This window comes from Panthera leo, chromosome A3, assembly GCF_018350215.1.
Source record: "Panthera leo isolate Ple1 chromosome A3, P.leo_Ple1_pat1.1, whole genome shotgun sequence".
NCBI lineage: Eukaryota > Metazoa > Chordata > Mammalia > Carnivora > Felidae > Panthera > Panthera leo.
The window spans coordinates 81,433,217-81,457,296 of NC_056681.1; the positions used below are offsets into that span (position 1 = coordinate 81,433,217).

The 24,080-nt window shown below is 36.7% G+C and overlaps 2 protein-coding genes across 13 annotated transcripts in view; one reads left to right on the forward strand and one right to left on the reverse strand.

Moving 5' to 3' along the window:
* Positions 1 to 4,554, forward strand: part of UGP2 (UDP-glucose pyrophosphorylase 2) — a 64,415-nt gene extending 59,861 nt beyond the window's left edge. For all 7 annotated transcript variants that reach the window (XM_042932440.1, XM_042932444.1, XM_042932437.1 and 4 more), the window contains 2 exons: positions 2,470 to 2,574; positions 4,092 to 4,554. In XM_042932440.1, coding sequence (XP_042788374.1) covers positions 2,470 to 2,574; positions 4,092 to 4,199 — 213 coding nt within the window. In that variant the 3' untranslated portion in view covers positions 4,200 to 4,554. The remainder of the gene's footprint in view (positions 1 to 2,469; positions 2,575 to 4,091) is intronic.
* The window catches only part of VPS54 (VPS54 subunit of GARP complex), a 169,748-nt gene that overhangs the window by 42,765 nt on the left and 102,903 nt on the right, over positions 1 to 24,080 (reverse strand). For 5 of the 6 annotated variants that reach the window (XM_042932429.1, XM_042932427.1, XM_042932431.1 and 2 more), the window contains 5 exons: positions 23,590 to 23,711; positions 23,403 to 23,483; positions 12,981 to 13,088; positions 10,351 to 10,445; positions 5,092 to 6,497 (listed from right to left, as the gene is read on the reverse strand). In XM_042932429.1, the coding sequence (XP_042788363.1) occupies positions 6,392 to 6,497; positions 10,351 to 10,445; positions 12,981 to 13,088; positions 23,403 to 23,483; positions 23,590 to 23,711 (512 nt within the window). In that variant the 3' untranslated portion in view covers positions 5,092 to 6,391. Of the gene's footprint in view, positions 1 to 5,091; positions 6,498 to 10,350; positions 10,446 to 12,980; positions 13,089 to 23,402; positions 23,484 to 23,589; positions 23,712 to 24,080 lie in introns of those variants that run through there. The other variant, XM_042932433.1, reaches the window with a different exon arrangement.

Genomic DNA, 24,080 nt, shown 5'->3' on the forward strand with positions numbered 1-24,080 from the left:
AGGATAGCATCAGTCCCTGTTTTGGGTGCCTCTCATCAGCCTGGCTGAGCTGGGAAAATCCTGGTGGTACAAATACTCACCATTTTCCCACATTCTGAAAAGGTATTGCCAGCCATTTTTCTGCCCAGCCTCACCCTCCCCTCACTCTTCCTAGCCTCTTCCATACCCTGCAGGAGATAAGAACTTGAGCTGCTCTAATTTGAGAATATGGGCTGAGTGGTTAATGGCTACTCAGAGGATGAATGTGTTTTAGGGACAGAACACAATCTGCCTGGGGCAGAGCAAGTGAGAGATGGGGGGAGGAGTTGGTCAAAGAGGGAACAAGCCCAATATGTAGAACCTTGTCATTGAATATTGGGAATGTAGGTGGCTTTTTTTTTTTTTTCCTTTTCTTCTGGTGGATGAAAAACCATCAGAGTTGTGAGCTGAGGGGTGAAGTGACTGATCTGGTGAGCAAGGGTGGAATCAGGGAAACCAGGGAACAGGCTATTGCAGGAATCCTGGCAAGAGGAAATGGTGGCTTTGACCAGGGTGATGGCAGTGGAAATAGTTGACGTGCTGAGATATTTTGAAAGTTGTAGCTACAGGATTTGCCGTTGGACTAGATGGGGAGTGTAAGAGAAAAGATTAGGAAAGACGCCAAGGTTTTTAGCTTGTGCAATTGGAAGCATGGAATTGCCAGCCACTTACAGAAATGGGGGAAGTAGGTTTAGGGGAACAGATGTAGGGAAAGCAGGATGGGGAGTTGAGTTTTGGAGATACTGAATTTATTAGACCTTCAAATTTATTAGATTCTTTTTAGATCAGAGGAGAGATCTAGAAGATATAGGTACATGTCCTCCATGTACAGCTGGTATTTAAAGCCATGAGATAGGGATCACCTAGGAGGAGGTGTCCCAAGAACTGAGCCCTAAGGTAGTCAAGGCTTAGAGGATGGGGATGAGGTGAAGGAAGCAGTAAAGGTGACTGACGAGTTACAGGTGAGGAACTGCATGGAAAACCATGAATGTGTATGTCCTGAAAGCCAAATTAAGAAAATGTTGAAAGAAAGAAAGAAAGAAATCACCTGTGTCAGGTGTTGCTGCTGATTCAAGTAAGATGAATGGTTCCAGTAAGATCAAGGAGAATTCACCACCAGATTTATCAATATAGAGGTTCTGGAGCCTGACTGGAATGGATTTAATAGAAGAGAAATTAGATGAATTTGGACAACTAATTCAAGAAATTGGTTTTACAGAAAGCAACAACAAAAAGCAGCCATAGATAGAAAGGGATATAGGATTTGAGATATTTCGTTTGCTTTTTAAAGATGGGAGAATTTATGGCACGTTTATACATTGATCAGAATTGATGCAGTCAGAGGGAGAAAACATGGAAGGAGAAATGATCACTGGATAATACCCTTGAATTAGGCCATAAGAAGGACTGGCCTTAAGTTGGAGTAAAGAGTCCCACCCCAGTAACAAGAGGGACAGAGTAATGGGCTAGGGAGCAACTCAGTGATAGTAGAAGCCAGTGAAACTTTTCAGGTTGCTTCTAATTTTCTTAGCAAAACAGGAAATGAGGCCATATAAGACAGACAATTTCTAGTGCCTATAAATCTAAGGAAACAAGAGGCGGTAAAGATAGTGATCATTTATAATGATAATCTGTGCTGCTGTTCATGAAATACTCCATTTCTTCTGAATCCTACCCATCCCATAAAGCCCAGCTCCAGTCTAGCTTGCTTCAAACAGTGATGATCTCTCTTTCTCTTTCCAGCTAAACTCCAGATTATTTGAATTACTCATTGGGCTCTTATCATGTTGGTTATGTTTTGATTAATTCATTCATTTTTGAGAGAGCTAGCGAGAACAAATGGGGGAGGAACAGAGAGATAGGGAGATACAGAATCCAAAGCAGGCTCTTAGCTGTCGCATAGAACCCAATGCGGGGCTCAAACCCACAAGCCATGAGATCATGACCTGAGCCAAAGTCAGATGCTTAACTGACTGAGCCATCTAGGCACCCTGGTTACCTTTTTATGTATGTATGTGTGTATGTATTTAATGTTTGTTTATTTGGGGGGGGGGGGGCAGAGAGAGAGAAGGAATCTCAGAGCCTGTCAGTGCAGAACCCAACATGGGGCTTGAACTCAAGAACCATGAGATCATGACCTGAGTCAAAGTCAAGAGTCACTTGCTGCTCAACCAACTGAGCCACCCAGGCACCCCTATCTTTTAATTTATTGTCTGATCTGCTCAGTGGTGTTATAAATTGCTTGATTGTAAGGACGTTGTTCATATCTCCTGGTCTCTCCTGCACAGGATCTAGCATATAGAAAGTGCTTAAATTAGTTCTTCCCATAGAGGGTCTGAGCTTGGCCATAAATAATGTTTTCACAGTTCAGTTAAACTAACTTGTAAATTGAATACCTGCTTTTTCTGTTAACCCATTTTTGAAACAATTTCTTCTTCTCTTTTCTTTCAGGTTCAGGATTATCTAAGGAGATTTGAAAGTATACCAGATATGCTTGAATTGGATCACCTCACAGTTTCAGGAGATGTGACATTTGGCAAGAATGTTTCACTAAAGGTGTGTTAAGATGAAATTTTTAGTTCTGCTAGCTTTACAAAACAAGTTTAATTTTCTAGTCCTAAATTTACCTTTATTTTAAGGAATACTTCTTAGTCTATACCAGATGTTTGTTTCTAAGACAAATACATTTAAAAAATGAAATAGCTTACCACAATATTTAGTATTAATACTATCTTCCGTAGATATACAACATAGTTAAAATACAATCATAATTGTTGTATATATGAACTTTATGGAATATAGCATTCAAATGGAAAGCAAATACCATGAAGTAATTTAACTGGTACTATTTTACTGAAAATCGGAGTCTTTAAAATAGAATCACTGTTAAATTAGCATTAGCTCACCAAATCTGAATCTTAATGAAAGTAGAAAAAATGGCAACTTCAGTTATACTGAACATAATCTATTCCTGTTAAGGTAATCTGTTGTCATCAGTCTAAAGATACTGATCTTACTGATAGTAAAGATACTACACCATAGTACTTGGGTACTTTGAGTATTCTTCTAGCTTAAGAAATAGGAAGGACTATGGATATAAATATTAAAGCGCAGAACCAAAGATACCACAGCTTTTTCCTAATTATTTTTTTAAAAATCCTATGCCTAGATTACATGTGGCATTCTTAGTAAAACTAAATGAAGATCTTGAAAAAAAACATAAGGATATATGTGTATGTATATATATATGTGTGTGTCTAGATGTATATACAGTTGACCCCTGAACAACATGGGGGATTTGGGGTGCTGAGCCCCATGCAGCTGAAAATCCCCATCTAACTTTTGATTCCCCCAGACTAATAGTCTATTACTGAGTGGAAGCCTTACTGATAATAGTTGATTAACACATATTTTAGTAGGTGTTTTTATTATGTACTGTATTCTTATAACAAAGCAAGCTAGAGAAAAGAAAATGTTAAGGAAATCATAAGGAAAAGACATTTATAGTACTGTATCGAAAAAATGCATGCAAATGGACTTGCACAAACACATGTTGTTCCAGGGTCAACTATACAGACATACATACGTGTGTGTATATATACATATGCATATATGTACACGGAACTTTATTGCTGAGACTGCCTCATCTAAACAGTCTCCCCTAAGACATGAAAAATAAATTAGTAAACTGGTTTTAACAACAAAACAAATCCAAACCTATATGTAAATATAAACCAAGCACCTCGGTATCTTTACGAAGGTAGGTAATGCTGGTGACATTGCAAGTGGTTCTTCGAAAGGGCCAGTTATGCTGTGGCACTGGGTCCACTTCTCACTCCTGGTACCACCTCTGATACAGAGGCAGGGCATCTGGAACTACTGCCAGGATTGTTAGAGGGACACATTATACAATTTTCCTTAACATATTTTTTCATGGTTAATATTGCTTAGAAATACAACTGTTCCATTGTAAATGGAATTCTGCATAAATTCGGTGATTGTAAGGAAATCAGTTGCATTTCGGCTGCAGTTTCAAGTACACTCTCTTCTGTTTTGTTTTCCCTGTCACATAGGGAACAGTTATCATCATTGCAAATCATGGTGACCGAATTGACATCCCACCTGGAGCAGTATTAGAGAACAAGATTGTATCTGGGAACCTTCGGATCTTGGACCACTGAAATGAAAAAAAAAAAATACTGTGTACACTTCATACTAATTATGGGCTAAAAAGTTTCTTAACGATGAAATGTGCTCTAGGATTCTAAAATCGGCAGGTACTTTACTATGCTACTGTACCCTGCAGTGTTAATTTTTAAAGTAGAGTTTGCAATATGCTTTTAGTCCAAGAAAAGCACAGTTGGAAGCAATACTTTTCTTTAATGAGGATCCTGAAAGTTCATCTTAAAGTGCAATATTGTTTAATCTTAAAACTGGGGCAGCTCTGCTGGAACATCTTTGAACAGAGGCCTCAATGATGGTCACTTTGAATTGCTTGTGATTTAAAAAATAAAGCTGTGAGGCAATCCATGTGTACATGTATACTTTCAATGCTAACTTTATGAAATGAAGAAAAACAGTTGACTCTTGGGAAAGTTGCTATTTCGTTTGGAAGATTTAGTCTTGAAATATTTAAGAACCTTAACCACATCATTCTTTCCATAGGAATTAAACCTGAAGGTATTCCATACCTTTCATCTAGTTCTAAAGCTGGGATGCCTGCCATGCTTTCCACAGACTCTCCACTTATGAACACAAAGTAATGTTTCTTTTCCCAGGTGAAGGGATGGGGTGGGTAGAGGTAGGGTTTTTCACTTACATACTTGTTCTCCAGTATGGTGGGGTGGAGGTAGAACTTTATAACAAGTTCCCTTTCCTTGAAGCTTTCTTGTTGTCACTGAAAATATTCATGAATAACCTTCCAAATCAGCTCTGCTGGTAGTTGAATTTGTGGCTTTTCTCTAAGGATTAATTACATTTTCTAATTCTTCCATTCTTGTTTTTAAGTAGGCTGCTTGTAACTTAAAATTTACTTGTACAGTATTAAAAAAAAAGTTGCCTTATAAAGTCTGGTAATTTTTTACAGCTTTATTTTAGACAGTTTAAGAACCAATGACATACCTTAGTAATGATAAAGAAAACAGGCTTTCCTTTTAGGAAATGGAAGAGCACAAAATAAGACTATTATTTCATTGTACATAATCACAACAAGATTAGGCACTCTGACGGGGTTAGGCAAGACTCCCGGTGTGAGGTGAGGCACAGGCACTTTCATTTGTGGAGTGCTGCTGATTCTAATTTTGAAGGTAGGTATTATAAAATCTTTAAATAACTTACTCATCACCTTATATTTCTGGCCGCAGAACAGCAGCCTATATTTTAAAAGTTCCATTTCTCCCTGGTCTTTGTTCATATACATGTCAAAAGTAACTCAAAAACAAAAACCCAAGGGGGCCATACTTCATCTGTTATCTAAATGTTAAAATGAGAACTCATAAATACTCAGAATATATGAAAATGTATTCTAACCATTTGCTAGAAATAAAAAGGCAAAAAAACCCACAAACCAAACCCTTCATAGATACTTGTATAAAAATACAGCTATTAAACTGCAGCCTTTCACATACCCCTTCTGAAAAGTATTTAAATTAGTAGTTGCATAAATAAATGCCAATATCTTTTTCTTTAATTATTACTGTGATCAGACTTTCAAGTATTTAGACTATTCTGGAAGGCTTTACTCAGATGACATACAGTGGTGGTAGAAAGATTAAATACGTGACACACGAGGCCTGAAACTTGACATTGGTCACTAAAACAAAAATTGAGTTCCTAAATCCAAGCAATCAAAAGATGTTTATTTTTCATAGAAAGATCTGTGTAAAAAAATAATTTTTCAAACAGCTTTACTTTCATAGAGAAAACTTTCTACAGAGGTTGACTAAGATTTTAATATTTTAAATTGTACCATCATTAAATAAGGTGGGACACCATATGAATTTCATTGCACTGGAAGAAATGCAAAGCATTTTTTAATATAAAGTATACAGAGCATTCTAGTCAACTACAGCTGTGTTACAGCTATGTGTTCTTTTGGATTTGGTCCAAAGAAACCTGAGTCTGTTTCCAGAGAGAATGAAAAATGTTATAGACACCTGATCAGTTACTCCTCACTGAAGGAAGCATAAAAATGGCATTCCTTGTAGATCCCACTGAATCCCAGTTTCCCAACACTGATACTTTCCTTTCCCCCTTCCCCTATCCCGTTCACTCTGGGTTCCAGGTTCAGTTCTTGAATCACAGGCATCCATATTTTCTTCACAAACATACACATCCCATGGTCAGATGAGCTACCCAGTTTTCCAGTATGTCATCACCTCTTCTGTTCCCAGATCTCGGACATATTTAGGTCCAAATCTTTAAGGCCTTTTAAGGCTTGAAGATTTCCAGTGTAAAAAGCTACATCTGCTGTGACCAACCTAAACATTGGAGAGAAAACTATTTTTAATCTCACACTCTCTACGATAAAGTAGCAATGCTCACAGAGTCAGTCTTATTCCTAGCTGCTAGACTATTAAAATTCAGATTTCCTAGGGACCAAATGTCAATAGATTTCTCTTAGCAAGATTCCTGCCATCATATAGAGCCCTCTATTTCAACAATAAATATCTTGAAAAGGAATAAACCAGTGCAGGTTGAAATTGGTTTATAATTCTGCCCAATAAAAAAGATCTCTAAAAAGCATGAAACAAAATAGAAAAATAATAAGATGTTTTTTTGTAATCAGTTGTCACTAGACTATACAGTTGACCCTTGAACAACACAGCTTTGAACTGCGTGGATCTAATTAGATTTTTTTTGACATGGTACAGCACTAAATGTACTTTCTCTTATGATTTTCAAAACATTTTCTCCAGCTTACTTTATTATAAGAATATAGTATATAACCTACAAAGTATGTGTCAATCAGCTGTTGATATTAACAGTAAAGCTTCCGGTCAACAGTGGGTACTGGTACTTCAGTTTCTGGGGAATCAAAAGCTACATGTGGGTTTTCTACTTGAGAGTAGTTTGGTGCCCCTAACTCCTGCATTGTTCAAGGATCAACTGTACATATATATGACTAATGAAATCAGGTGAAAGACAAGGTTTCCTGAGTAACATCCAAAGAAGCTAATGAAGGCTGGGATTCATGCATATATATTACTACATATAAAACTAGATACTGATATATAGTAACACGAGATGAGAAAAGAAAGTGTTAACACTTTTGAGCATTGAGCTGTCACATTAATGTCTACACTTGAAAGAACATTCCAGGAAATAACACTCAGATACATATCAAAGCTCCATGCATGTAAAACAGGGACTGGTCTGAGTAGACATATATTTTGACAAATATAGCCCATGGAAGAATAGGAGACCTTAATTTAGTAGTTTGTAAAAGAGAAGAAGAAATCCAGCTTTAGTATTTTAATGAACACGTAAGTTCTGGATCGCTGGACTACACGGGGACAGAGGTATTAGAAGCACCCTTAATGTTTGTACTACAGTCTAATTTATAAATGCTTTTGGACTTACGTGCTTAATGTTTGACCTTTCATCACATGGCAGAATTTAACAAGGACCATATTTTTCATTTAAAACTCATCTAATTAAGATGCTTTAAAAAGATTTGAAATTATACTTGTGATAATATGGTAAGTGCACTGAAACTAACAGCAACAGCTCAAAACAGAACAAAACCTTTCTAAGGCAAGGTCCCCCACATTCAAAACTAAACGTAAAATTAACATAAATCTCCATTTAAAAATATTTCCATAATCCTATCAAAGTTGAAAATTATTGTTTAACATAAAAGGAAATATCGGCAAACACATATAACCAACAAAAGATTAGTTTGAGAGCATATGCAAAAATCTAAAATCGACAAGAAAAAGATAATACCCAAGAGAAAAATGGACAAAGAAAATGAACAGGAAAAGTGAAATGAGAACACCTGAATGACTAATGAATATATGAAAAGATGACAAACATTAGGAAATGCAAATCAAAACAAGATACCACCTGCAATTATTAAATCTAATAGCAAATGTTGACAACATGGTGCAGCTACTTTGAAGAGTATTCTGGCAAAACCTAGCCGAATGAAAATGTACATATGCTTGTATTAACTTGTACAAGTTACTCTAAAGAAATACTTTAGAGTATACTCTAAAGAAATGATTACACCACTAGACATGCATATAGATCTTCACTGTGGCATAGTTGTAATGGAAAAAAGTAGTAACTTAGAAATCTCTCTTGGGGAAATGGCTGCATTAAATATAGTGGATTCAAGTGGGAGAAATGTCAAAAAATGGACAACTCCTATCAAATAGATAAACCAGTAACAATGCTGAGTGGAATAAAGTAAGCAGCACATGTACAATATACCATGTAAGTTTATAAAACAGTGCTACATATTTTTTTAAGATCTAGAGATAAGGAGAAGGACTTAAAAATGTAGGCCAAATTTATTAGAAATATTGACTAAGGTTGGAGAAAGAGAATGGGATTGGAGATGGGAGCCAGGGATACTTCAATTTCATTTGGAATGCCATTTTTTTTAAACATGAACATTTTTCCAAGCGAAATGATAAATGTTAATGATTAAGTAGCAGCAATACAAATATTTTCTTTACGTCTGTATTTTTAAAATGTCTTAAATAAAAAAAAAAATCCATTTAAAAAACAGGGCTGGGGAGAAGGAAGGTAGCAAGTAACTGCTTAATGGGTACAGGGTTTCTTCTTGGTTTTTTTTTTTTAAGCTTTGATCTTATTTTATTATCTGACTGGACAACTAGACAACAGGAACTAGAACACACTTGTGAATGCACTAACTGCTACTGAATTGTTAACTGCAAAATGGTTAATTTTATGTGAATTTCATCTTGAAAAAAAAAAGTACATTTTTAAAGCCATTCCAGGAACAAAAATTACTTATAAGCAGGTAGTTTATTATGTCTTTTGCTAGAGTCTAGAGGTCGATTTTCAGGGAATTCTATCTTTCAAGGAATCACTCACAAGACATAAATTGACTTACACAGAATTAGTGTCTTTAAAAGTGTATGACAGTGAAGATCTCTAGGTTGGTAAGACCCCCAAATAGCTATATTAACAGAGAAAATAATAGGTAATGAGTTAGCTTCAATGCTTCAGAACTACTGGTCAGAAAAACCCATGAACGAACCAACCCAGACTTAGAAGGTTATGGGTCGAGTAGGCTTAAAAATACTAGTTTTTTAAAAATAGTCTCTGAGACGTATTTGGTATTCATTAAACTGTCCTTGAACTTTTCTGTGGCTCTGAAACTTTTGAAAATAACAATTCTTAAAAAAAAAAGAAAAAGAAGAACCAGGTAATAATTAAGGGAGAGAATCAGATTGTTGCATAAAACTAACTCGGCGTGGCCAACACATTCAGTATTATGAAGCTCCCAAATATTTTTTGCAAAATCAATTCAGTGTACTTGTTTTGTTGGACAGGGCCAATTTCTGACTCTAAAATGCATTTTTTCATTTGTTCCTATAAGTTTGAAATTGAAGCCCAAAACTTAATGTTTTATTCCTAAAATCCACAGAACGGATAGCACACTGAGAAAATCATATTAGGATGTAGCTTCATGATCAGTGCTTTTGTATTTTATATAATTTTTCCCCATATCTTTATGTTCTTCACAAAAATTTTGTGATGGTACTTTTTACCATCATCCCTATTTTCAAATCCAAGAAAATAAAAGTGCAAAAATAAAAGTGATTTACCTAACGTGACACAACTAGTAAGTGGCAGAACTTAACCCAAGTTTTCTGATTCTAAATTGTTTTGTATAACTAAAATATTTCACTGATAGTACATATAATTTGTTCAAAAGCTTACAATAAAAATGTACATACACACACATTTTTTTGTAACCTTAAGAAAGTTACAGAAGATTTTATCCTTCTCATTTTATAAATAAGGCAGAAGTTAAGTGGACCTTCTCATGGTCACACAGCTACAAACTAGGACTTCGAGTCCTGTCTGGATACAGGGAGACTACTGCATAACATAAGGATGTGCTACTGACCCACACTACCTCAAAACAGACATGTAAGTAATTGACCACTTATAAAACACTTTAATGTAGATAGACAAGTTAATATAGATGTCCTCTCCACAGAGGAAAAAGTTGCTGATTTTACCATGGTGCAGATCTGGCAAGATTATAATGGAAAAGGACAGCGTAATGAATAAAAACCAATCAGGCAATCCAATACTGGAGCATGTAGTAAAAATATGTTGAAAACATACCCATTTTGAGGTCCTCCATCATTTATCACATTTAAATGAGATAACTGTTTTTTCAAGTGGAGTTTATAACTTGCATTAATTCTTAAAAATAACATCTGGAAAAGAAGTAATATGGTTTCTTAAAGCTCTTTTGAAATAGAAGACATAAGCATCTGAGTCATCAGTATCAAATCAATATTATTTGGAAAAAATCTATTTATTTATTTATTTTGAGAGAGAGCACGAGCAGACGAGGGGCAGAGACGGGGAGAGAGAATCCCAAGCAGGCTCGGTACTATCAGTGCGGAGCCTGACATGGGGCTCGAACTCCTGAAACTCGAGATCACGACCTCAGCCAAAATCAAAAGCTGGACGCTTAACCAACTGAGCCACCCAGGAGAAAATACTTTTTAAAAATCTTTGCTTTGGCATATACTTTTAAGATGCTACTCTGAAGGTATTTAGTTGCTATTTTAGTACAGTTTTCTCTATAGCTGGATAAAACCTCTTTTTCTTCTTATCAGCAGTACTTCTTTTAGTGATATGATTTATCACTGCCTTTCTGCTCCTTTGAAGTCCTCTGGGATATATAACTGGGATCAACCAAGCCAGGTATAAAGAAATGGAGAATTCTGCAGTATATTAAATAAGAACTTCAAGACAAAACAACAAAGTCACAATGGTAGAGGCAAAGATACTTTCATCCTTCTAAATTGATAAAATTACTTCAAAGTATTTTATTGCTCCTGCATGCAGAGTTTTGATTCAATGGCCCAATACTTCTGTGGGAAATACCTGACCTGAAATTATATACAGTTAATCTTTGGAAATGCTTTTGTGGGGGCACCTGGGTGGCTCAGTCGGTTGAGCGTCCGACTTTGGCTCAGGTCACGATCTCACTGTCCGTGGGTTCAAGCCCCACGTCGGGCTCTGTGCTGACTGCTCAGAGCCTGGAGCCTGTTTCAGATTCTGTGTCTCCCTCTCTCTCTGCCCCTCCCCTGTTCATGCTCTGTCTCTCTCTGTCTCAAAAATAAATAAATGTTAAAAAAAAAAATTAAAAAAAAAATGATTTTGTGGAGTAACATGTTTTCTATGGGAGGAAATATATATAAAGGCACCTATGGAATTTTGTGGAATTACTGGTATTCATGTGACAATACTGACATAAAAATCTAATTCTTGCCCAGCTTTGATAAGAGTTCCCTTTAAATTATGATGGAGATTAAAAAAAAAAAAAAAACAAAAACATGAAATACCTGTATGCCCAGCTCCTTGACCTGGCCATAATTAGAACTCAGATTGACAAATCCAAAAAGTGAGAATGTCAGAGGTGAGATCTTATACTTGGAATGAGAAGGATGGCTTGGCTAGGAAGAAATAAGGAAAAAAAAGAGAGACCCAAGTGGGTGCTCCATATCTTATGGCTCCTCCTCAATCCTCAGTGGGCCTCAAAGGAGTTGGATGATATTTAATCATGGCTTTGGAATGATTAATGAAAACCTAGGGAAGCATGCAGATGGAAGTCTGAGGTGGTATGGGAAAGGAAACCACCAGGAGAAAGAACAGCAAAAGTATTTGCTCCCAGATACCATTTCTATATACTCAAACATTTAGAGGCAAACTCAAATAAGAAACTTGTTTGAAGAGCAAAAATTCCAGTGAAAGTTAAGCTCATTAGTCATACAACTAAGCTTGTATTCCAACACTGTATCATTCTACAACTGGGCTCAAATGAGATAGCCTTGTACAGAGGGAACAAGCTAAGGTGGGTAAAGAAGACTGGAGGGGCGTCTGGGTGGCTCAGTCAGTTAAGCATCTGACTTCAGCTCAGGTCATGATCTCATGGTTTGTGGGTTCAAGCCCCACATCAGGCTCACTGCTATCAGTGCAAAGCCTGCTTGGGATCCTCTGTCCTCCTCTTTCTCTGTCTCTCCCCAGCTCACTCACACTCTCTCTCAAAAATAAATATACATTAAAAAAAAAAAAGATTGGGAAAAAAATACTGGAATCTTTAAAGTATCAGGAGAGGGAAACAAAGCAAGTAGAGGGGATGGGGTAGAAGTGTAGGTGAACAATGGAGAAAACTCTGATAACACTTTTGTAGGGGAAGACAGTAGGGACAAGGAGTGGATATTTCACAGGTGAGAGGTGCCAAATTTTACTATTTTCCTGGTTTATGCACACTAAGATCATTTATGTTGATCTAACAAAAATAAGGTATACTGACTGAGTTATTTCATGTGTCCTCTCATTATTAATTCTATCACTAATTCCTTCATATCCCACTTGGATTATAATAACAGCAACATATTTTACTATTGATAAATGCCAACTCTGATTTTCAAACTGATACTATAATGAATGACGTAAGTAGAATCTAGGATCTCTATACTCAACGGACAAACAAAATATCTGCTTTTTATAATGCTGACCATATAGCAGAGCAATTATTGCTCTGGCCTGTTAGAGCTAGAGGCACTTTGAAATCAGACATTTGTATCCACATTTCACAGGTTAATATAACAGCTGAAAAAATAATCATATCGGAAAAATGAACTAGGCTTAACTGTACCAAAAGTATATAAAAAACACTCCAATTCTGTATGCATATGTTATGTATAAAAAAAGTAGTTTTAGGAATTACTACTCACTTGTGTTTGTTCTTCTGGAAGAAGATCAAATATAGCTTCATGCATTTTTGCCATTTGCTTACAAATATTCCTGAAACAGGCAGAAGGAACGGGAGCTTTCACCTCATACTGGCAGAGAAAAACAATGAGAATTATGTTCATGTCCTCTGGATTGTTAATTGTCTCCAGTGTTTCCTAAAACATATGTTTTTGGCCCATGTTACATGTCCAACTCTGGTATAGTTGAAACTTACACTTCAACCATGATCTGTGCTACTCAGGCATATCTCAAGAACTTTTCATTAACTATCCTAATCTAAGAAAGCCATCATAATTTAGTGGCTAAGAACACAGGCTGCTTCCTTTCTTAAGATAGACTGTTTGGGTTCAAATCCTAGCTCTTTAGATGGTTAGCTAATGCTGGGCAAGTTACTTCATTTCTATCTCAAAGGGCTTTCTGTGAGGACTTAAAAAGATGACTCATAAGAACACAAAACAGTGCTTAATACAAAGTAAGTGCTCAAAAAATGTTAGCTACCAATCTGGCTCAATATACAATGACGTGAATCTTTAAAGTAGGCCTTCCAGGGGCGCCTGGGTGGCTCAGTCGGTTAAGCGTCTGACTTCAGTTCAGGTCATGATCTCGTGGTCCGTGAGTTCGAGCCCCGCGTCGGGCTCTGGGCTGATGGCCTGCTTCGGATTCTGTGTCTCCCTCTCTCTCTGCCCCTCCCCCGTTCATGCTCTGTCTCTCTCTGTCTCAAAAATAAATAAACGTTAAAAAAAATTAAAAAAATAAATAAATAAAAATAATAAAGTAGGCCTTCCAAATTAAGAGATTATTTTTTAAAGATGATTTTAAGAATGTGTCAACATGATCATATCCAAAACCAATAGGACTCTGGTATCAAAGTTTTCTTTTTCTTTTATAGGTAAGCCAATAAAGTGATCGTATTTACTTTAATTTTTTTTTTTTTTTAACGTTTATTTATTTTTGAGACAGAGAGAGACAGAGCATGAACGGGGGAGGGGCAGAGACAGAGGGAGACACAGAACCGGAAGCAGGCTCCAGGCTCTGAGCCATCAGCCCAGAGCCCGACGCGGGGCTCGAACTCACTGACCGCGAGATCGTGACCTGAGCTGAAGTCGGACGCTTAACCGACTGAGCCACCCAGGCGCCCCAATCGTATTTACTTTAAAGATGTTGTAAAGGAAGACTTTTTCAGCAATGACCTATACTGAAAATTTAAACTTAGGTAAATTCATTTTAACTATTCTTACATTTGGAACAATATACTGGTATCATTCAAACAGCCATCTTTGGCCCGTATCTTGTAATTCACAGCTTAAATTATATACTATTTTTATTTATAAGACAAATCTGGGCTAAATAATCTAATGTACTAATCTTACATAGTTATTAAAATGATAAGTTCCAATATATTGCTCTTAAAAGAACCATGCAGAAGTCACCACGTGACTGGACCAAGATCAGCAAAGTTGTGACCAACCTAATGGTTTACCTTTCTTCAGCCTAGAAATATAAAAATCCCCTTATCTTCTATTTTTTTTATTAATAATAGCGATATAATTCACACACAATAAAATTCACCCTTTTCAAGTGTACAATTAACTGGTTTTTAGTAAACTCATAGTTATAAAACCATTACCACTAACTTCCGAACATTCTCCTCACCCCAAAAGAAACCCATAACCTTTCACAGTCACTCCCATTCCTCCCTCCCTGAGGTTGCTCCTGACAACCACTAATCTCTATAAATGTACTCCTATAACACATGGCTTTTTGTGACTAGCTTTTTTCACTTAGCATAATGCTTTCAAGATTCATCCATGTTGTTGACATGCATCAATACTTCATCTTTTAAATGGCTGCATGATATTCTATTGAATGAATATATCACAGTTTATCCAATCATCTAATGATGGACATTTGGTTTCTTTCTACTTTTTGGCTATCAGTAATGATGCTATGAACATTCATGTACTGGTTTTTGTGTGGACAAATGTTTTCAATTCTTTTAGGTGTATACCTAGAAGTGGAATTACTGGGTCATATGGTAACTTTATATTTAATCTTCTTAGAAAATGCCAAATTTTTTTTAAAACCCTACCCAGCAGTGTATGAGGGTTCCAATATCTCCATATCCTCACCAACACTTGTTACTGTCCTTTTATTTAGGCATCCTAGTAGTTATGAAGTAGTTACCTCGTTATGGTAACATCCCCTTATTTTAACTACCACCCTGTACTGAATAGTATCTGCCCAAATTCATGTTTACTCTGAACTTTATAAGGTCATACTGGATTAGAGTGGGCACTAAATCCACTGACTGATGTCCTTATAAAAGAAAGGAGAGGCACTTGGGTGGCTCAATTGGTTAAGAGTCCTACTTCGGCTCAGGTCATGATCTCACAGTTTGTGAGTTCAAGCCCCACGTAGGGCTCTGTGCTGACTGCTCAGGGCCTGGAGCCTGCTTCAGATTGTCTCTCTCTCTGCCCCTGTCTCCCCCTCTCTCTCTGCCCCTCACCTGTTCACGGTCTGTCTCTCTCTCTCTCTCTCTCTCTCAAAATAAATAAACATTAAAAAATTTTTAATAAAAAAAATTAAGGAAATTTAGAAAGACACACAGAAGGAAAATGGCCACATGAAGACAGAGGTAGAGACTGAAATGGTGCATCTATAAGCCAAAGAATGCCAACAGAGAATGACAGCAGGCACCAGAAACTAGAAAGAGGCAGGGAAAGACTCTTTGCTAGAACCTTCAGAGGAAGCATGGCCGACAACACTTTGATATAGGACTTCTAGCTTTTAGAATTATGAAAGAATAAATTTCTGTGGTTTTAAGCCACTTGGTCTGTGGTAATTTGTTTTGGCAGCTCTGGGAACCTAGTACACCCCCAAAACCTTCCTTCACACCTAAAGATGAACCTTGCTTTCCCTAAAGATACCATTCTTTTTTTTTAAATTTTTTTAAAAATGTTTATTTTTGAGACAGAGACAGAGCATGAACAGGGGAGGGTGAGTGAGTGAGTGAGAGAGAGAGAGAGAGAGAGGAGAGAGAGAGAGACAGACAGACAGACAGACAGAATCTAAACAGGCTCCAGGCTCTAAGCTGTCAGCACGGAGCCCAATGCGAGCCTCGAACCCACAAAACACGAGGTCGAAGCAGGGCTCGAACTCATGGACCGCGAGATCATGACCTGAACCGAAGTCGGACGCTTAACCAACTGAGCAACCAGGCGCCCCCCTAAAGATACTATTCTTTCCATCTAACCTTCACCATCATATTTCTTCAGTCACTGAAACTTGATACCATATTCTTTATTCTCAACCCTTAAAATTTGATTCTTGCCACCACCCAAACCACCTTCTTCCACTATTAACAATCTTCTGAAATTTCTTTCTGCCAAAATCACTAAAGACATCCAAACTTCCAAATTTAGTAACTTTTCTACTTCTGCTTCCTCACTACTCTGCAGTATTCACATACCTTCACGCTTGAAACACAGTCCTTGTGTGACACAATGCTTTCCTGGTTCCTTCCTCCCCCTCCTGGAGGAAAAAGACGTCTCCTATCTCCTAAGTGCAAAGCTTCTTCCGTGTTAACCCCCCTCATTTTCCCTTCTTTCTCTCCTATCAATCTCATTCAATCTAACAGCTTCTAATTTATCTCTAATCCAGAACCACTTTATTAAGTCACACATTTCCTCAATGTTCCATACCATAACTGAGTTTACTATAAGCTTTCCCAAACCTGCCTCTTTCCTGTTTCAATTACTATTGCTGTTATTACAATCCTCCTGCTCACACAGCCTGGAAATCTCCAGCTCAGTTTTTATTCCTCCTTCTCCTTGGTTCCTTATATTGAATTGGTGACTAAGTGCCATCAAATGTACTTTCAGAGTATTTTGCACATTAATACTCTAGGTCAGAGTTTCTCAACCTCTACACTACTGACATTTTGGCTACATCATTCATTGTTGCAAGGGCTGTCCTGTGTATTATAGGATGTTCAGTACCAGTATCAGCCCACTCCCCAAACTCCGACAACCAAAAATATCCCAACATTTCTGAATATCCTCTGGGAACAAAACTGTCTCAGTTGAGAAACATTGCCCTAGGTGAGGTCTTCAATACTTCTTATGTGAAAAAATATACTAGCATTTTAATGAGTCCAATTATAAGGTCAACAAACATTAAATAAAGCTGCTTGGTACACAGTAACTTCTGGATAAGTATTTTCTTAGATGTGTATGTATATGTACATATATGTATGTATATATGTACATATGTATGTATATGAGTATATGGACCTACATATGAGAATACGTATGCTGGAATGAATGTGTCAGATACTACAATAGTGGGAGTGTACAAAGATGAATCAGAGACAGGGAGCTTTGGGGAGCTCCCTAAAAGCTGGCTGGTGTTCCAGAAAGTGGACATTGCATGCTACAGAACACGGATGAAGGACATTTAGGCAATAGTGGAGGTGGCTTCCTGAGCAGCACACCTGGGCTGCTGAGTCTTCAAATGATAACAATTAAGTGAAACTATTTCAAACAGAAGACATTTCATATCACCTCAAATCCATTCTACATACTATCTGATAAGTCCTTCTGAAGTGCAATTCTAATCAGGTGATTTGTTAGTTTAAAAATCTTGGGGTTCTACTTCTGTTTAAAATTTAGAAAGCTGTAAGACAATGTTCTACTACCTTAACCACAAGAAAAACCATAATAATTTACAAAATCATAACTTTTCTTCAACCCATCAGAGAACAAAGGTCCCCAGAACCACGGGAACGAATTCCAAAGAGTCACAAGCCCTTCTGAGGAGATGGGACACACGAAATGTCTCATTATGGCAGAGCATAGGAAGAAGAGGTGACTACCACAGAAGCAAAAAAGAAAGAAAACAACTAACATTTTAACAAAATCCCAAAGGCCAAATATGAACTAGTACATGTTTACAATAAATGAGAACTCTAGCTATAAGGAGAGTGTGCACTCATTCACACTCTCGGAACTCGGTACTCGGAAGCAACACTGAGATCAGAGCAGGAGACCACAGAGTCACAGAGTCACTCTCAGTAGCAGCACAGACAAGCAGGAGGCGAATGGCTGCCACTAGAGAAAAGGAACCAATGCCGACGAATTCCCTGCACCCTCCTCTTATACCAAGCAAAAGCCTTAAGTCACTGAGAAAGGGCACCAAACTCTTTCATCCCCAGGGCCACTGTGTGAGGAACAGAAACAGAAAATACCTTTAAGCCTAGGATCATAAACCAAATTGGTTACCACTGGAGGAGGGGTGGGGCTACTGAGAAGGCTTCACATCCCAGGACTTACATTACCTGATTCCAAGACTTCTAGTAATGCTACAGTAGTTAAGACAGTGTGGTATTGGTGTAAGATGGACTTACAGATCAAAGGAACAGATTAGACAGTTCAAAAAAAGGCCCACACAAAAATAGCCAATTGATTTTCAACAAAGATGCCAATGGAGAAAGGATAGCCTTCAACAAAAGGTGCTGGAACTATCCAGAAAAATGAACACTGACTCATACTTTGCACTACATACAAAAATCAACTAGAAATGGATCACAGATATAAGAAAACACTGGAAATTATCTGTGTAACTTGGGTTATACAAAAACTTCTTAGGATAGGACACAAGCATGAACAATAAAAGAAAGAAATGATAAACTGGAATTCATCAGAATTTAAAACTGCTTTTGTATGACACTGTCAAGAAAATGAAAAGATAAGCGATAGACTGGGAGAAAATACTTAAAAACTCTCCAAAAAATAAACATTAAAAAAGTTAAACAAAACAAAAACAAAAAAACCCATACAGACAATATAAAGTGCGGGTGAAGATGAAGAGCACCCCGAACTCTGATATATCAAAAGTAGGAAGACAAAATGGTACAATCACTTCAGAAAACAATTTGGCAGTTTTTTGTAAAGATATTATAAAGTTTTGCATTTATGTACAAAAGTTTTGTATTTACACAAAAGAAATAGAATACATGCCCACATAAAGATGTGCACATGAATGTTTATAGCAGCATTATTGTAACAGGCAAAGACTGGAGACAACTCAAAGGTCTATTCACTGATAAATGGATGAATAAACAAAGTGATGCATCCGTACAATTGATACTACTCTCTAATAAAAAGAACAAACCACTAACATATGCTATAAATTTCAAAAGCATTATATTAAATGAAAGGAGCCTGGGACAACAGCTACATTCTGTAAAATTCCATTTATAGGACATTTTGGAAAAAGCAAAACTATACAGATGAACATCAGATCAGTGGTGTCAAGGTTTTGGGATATGGGAAGAGAACTGACTGCTGGAGACAATGTTTAACAGTGATGGAACTGGTCAATATCTTGATTGTGGTAGTTCTATTATTAAAGTCATCATATACTTAGGGTGAATTTTAGGGGTGCTTGGGTGGTTTAGTTGGTTGAGCGTCTTATTCTTGATTTCAGCTCAGGTCATGACCCCAGGGTAGTGGGAGGGAGCCCTGTATTGGGCTCTGTGCTGAGCATGGAGCCTGCTTAAGATTCTCTCTCTCTCTCTCTCTCTCTCTCTCTCTCTCTCTCTCTCTGTGCCTCTCCCACACTCTCTGTGTCTCTCAAATGAGAGTTTCTTTTTTTAAGAAAAAGGGTGAATTTTATTGAACGTGTTATAGCCCCGTAAACCTGACTTAAACTGTTTAGCTTTCCACTGGTAGTCAAAACTCTTCACTATCTTCCTAACATATCTCAGTTCACCTAACAATCAGTTCACTCACCCTGATTCATTGGCTAAATAGAGTAACTTAATTTTGTTGTTATTAACAACAATAGCAAAAGCATTAGCATTCAACATTTACTGGAAACTTGCTATAGTCAGACACATGATAAAAGAAAAGCACCCCATGTATATTATCTCATTAATCCTCACTATAACCTTATGAGGCTCTATTATTTTCCCAATTTAAAGATAGAAACTGAAGTTAAGGAAATTAATAATTTTTCCAAGGTGCTTCAATGGCAAATATGTGACAAACATTGAATTTGAACTTAGGTCTACCTGACTCCAAAACCCTGACACTAAACTTCCTCCTTATGATTCTTACCTACATGCTGTTACCTCAGAGTATCTCTTTACCTCAACTTCATTTGCCCTAACCATGCCTATCTTTACGAGCAAAACTTAGATGCATGCCACATCCCTAAAGCTTTCCCAGATCTCCCTCCTCAGCTGGCAACCATCTCTTCCAAAGCATTAAAAGTTTCAATAGCACAAAGTCGATTCCTTACTTGTGGCACTTTACATATTCTATTTCCTGTTAAAATTATCAATATACTTTTCCTATTGGATATTTTACTATTTGAGGGACAATGCTGAAGACTTCCTAACCCTTATGTATCCTGGTTACTTAACACAATTTAACTTCCTGAATGAATGAATAAGTGAAGGCTGGGACATTAGTTTAGTCAGTAGTACAATTACATATTAATGATTCATTCTACCCAAGCAATGGTACCACTACTTATTAGCTTCTTAGAAAGAGCCTATATTACTGTGTTATCCTTCTTTCTCCAAATAAAATTTTCAGATAAGAAAATAAAAAGCTAAAATTAAGAGGCTAACCCAACTCAAACATTGTTTGGTATTTCAGTATGAATTAAAAACAGAGCTAAACTCCTGGACAACACATGAAGCAAATACAGCAGGGAAGGGCAGAGAGACATGTTAGTACAGAGAGAATGTAACAGGTCAAGGTAATGGGAGAAGTAGTTAGTAGGAAAGATAGTAGTGAAAATACTAAGTTGCAAAAGTCTAGGCACATTCTTAACATTAAAAATAATGAGGAGCAGGATATTTAAACTTTATAAAAGACGTAGGAAACAGTAACTAAATGTACTGTGTAGACTATGTAGAGAAGCCTCTGTTCAAACAAGTTATTGAAAAAAGACATTTTGAGACAACTGATAAATTTTAGATAAGAATAAATATTAGATGATATTAAGGAATTATTGCTAATTTTGTTAGGTATGATATGGTAGCATGAATATTTAACAAAGGGTCCTTTGGTTTTAGAAATACATACTATGTAGGGATGAAGTATCGTAATGCCTCACATTTATTTTAGCAAAAAAAGCAAGATATGACTATTAAATAGAGGTGATAAATATTTGCAAAGCTCATTAAATAATTCTTTATTTTTTATCAAAAAATTAAAAATTAAAAAATGAATAAAACTAATTGCCACAGGAAAATGTCTAGCCACAGTCCCAATTCTTGGTAAAAACAAACAAAACAAAAAAACAAACAAAACTCTGTATGACCAAAATGATAGAATAAAGTCAAGGTTTTAAGAGTACTGGCACTTTTTGGGTTTGCTTCATTATATTCCACAGCTTATTCCTAATTCCACTATTTAACATTGTTAGGTGTTTGCAGTCCTCTGCCTTGTTAGATGGTAAACTTTTTGTTAAAAATTATTTTTCCTCCAGGTTTTTATTTAAATTCCATTTAGTTAACATACTGCGTAATATTAGTTTCAGGTGTAGAATTTAGTGATTCGTCACTTACATACAACACCCAGGGCTCATCACAAGTGCCCTCCTTAATACCCATCACCTATTAACCCATCCCCTGCCCACCTCCTCTCTGGTAACAGATGGTAAACTTCTTGAGAGTAGTCACATTGTTATTTATTGACTTTTGGTAGACAGAAGAATGACAAGTATCAAAAAGCAAAACTGGTGAAACAGAACTGCTTTTGAATTTAGTTACTACTTGGCAACCATAAAGAAAATCAGAGAATTCCTAAACAATATTTCTTCTCCATACAAAACTAGAAACTAATTTAACAGGTAGAACATAATACAGGTATGTTTGCACATGACTATAAATTCTTTAAGCTTCTTAAAAGCATAAAACATCTAGGTTATCTATCAGCCACCTCAGACATTCTCAAAGTGCAGTCTGGGGACACTTGGGAGTCAGATACTCTTTCTAGGAAACTGTGGACTAAAATCCATTTTCATAATAATACTAAAATGTTACTAACTTTTTCACTCTCATTCTCTCATGATTGCAGAGTAGGGATTTTTAGAGGAGTTGAAACAATGTCATCATTCTGATGGCCAATGGAATGCATGTTTGTATATTCTTGTGTTTTAAATTTTTCTTAGTTTTAACGTCTAATATGGTACTTACTGATTGGTACAATTTGTATAAATAAAAGCTGTTTGAGGTCGTTGATTATTTTTATTTTTTTTTTAATTTTTTTTAACGTTTATTTATTTTTGAGACAGAGAGAGACAGAGCATGAACAGGGGAGGGGCAGAGAGAGAGGAAGACACAGAATCTGAAACAGGCTCCAGGCTCTGAGCTGTCAGCACAGAGCCCGACGCGGGGCTTGAACTCACGGACCTTGACCTGAGCTGAAGTCGGACGCTTAACCGACAAAGCCACCCAGGCGTCCCCGTTGATTATTTTTAAGAGTGTAAAGAGGGGTCTTACAACCAAAGCATTTGAGACCTATTAAATGCAATCTTATTTTCCAAGCACTCTTTCCCCACTGTCACCTTCAAAGGTGCGAGTACATCTGTATCTGTGAATGGATGCCATTTTATCTTGCACTTTTATGATTTTCATGTGCCTGCTGCTCCTACCATCTCAGAATCCTGAAGAATGCAAATAGCAGAAAAGCATACCAAAGTGCCTCGTCTGATGATTACCCTAAACATACTCTTGGGCAAAACATATAAACTAAATAGACCTTCAAAATTTCAAGTTATGAAATTTCTGCTTTGTCGCTAAAACAGGTGTTAAGGAACTTAGGAAAAGAAAAGAGTGAAGGATAGAGCAAAAGTGACTAGGGCTGATTAAGTAACATTTTTCTGGAAATACTCTCCAGTGTAATACAGGATTCATTGGAAACCAATACTTCTTTTAATGATCTATTAGGAATGGGAAGCAAACAAGAAACGGATATTGAAATTGATTATCTATGAGGGAAATAATACAGCACCTCAGACTTTGCCATTTCAGTCTGGAAAATAAAGAATATACCTTCCCACAAATAACGTATTTACTTTTTTCTCTATTTTGAACTTTGTTCTCCCAATTCTATCTCTGGAAGGCTTTCAGACTAAAATCTAGTTTGAAGAAGCTACATATTTGTCAATGTAGCTAACATAAAATCACTTCTGTAGAGAGTTTCTATCATTCTTAAAATAATCTCCCTCCTGTCCCCTCCCAACCCCCTAGGAGATGACTATCCACTATTGGGCAATCTGAACAATTTATTGAGTTTTTCTAAACCCTGAGGAATCTGATTGGCTAGACAACTATGAAAAGGCACAATGCCTTTAAACATTGCCTAATAGTTTCCATAAATCATTACCTTGGATAACAGCTTGTCAAATAAGCTATCCATTATCGCTACAAGCTTAGCTGATATTTCAGCGATGTGGTCATGGTAGTCCTGTAATGAGACAGAATATTAAAGTCCCTGGAATACATCTAAAAAATATTTACCAATTAAGGAATTAAATTTATGAAACTTCAGTAGAAAATACAAGGAAAAGTACCTTAGTGATGTGATCAAAATGCCTAAGCATGCTATACTGCTTAGGCTGTAGTCGAGCTTCAAAATGAGCCCGGATAACAGGAATGTAGTGCACAATTAACTGCAAACAACGTGAAGATAGAGCTGAAGATCCAGGCAGTGGATACATCACGGAGAAACAAAAAAGAGAATTAGTTTACTTTAATTATATATCAAAATAAATTTTAAAATGTCAATTTCATACAGACCCCAGTTTATTTCATAAATGAAGAACACAGTGGCAGAAAGCAACATTATTTCACTTAAATAATTTGGTACTGAATAATGTAGTAAACATGCTGCTTTTCCCAATGACCTCAAGTTGTTAGTATTACTGACATGAGGAAGCTAATGGGACAACGGATTCTCTTGTGACATTCAGATATCTTTCACCTCAAAGCACCTCATATACATTACATCTTAACATTTTCTATAGTGGTGCAACTTCCAAATAACTTATACTCATTAGAGTGG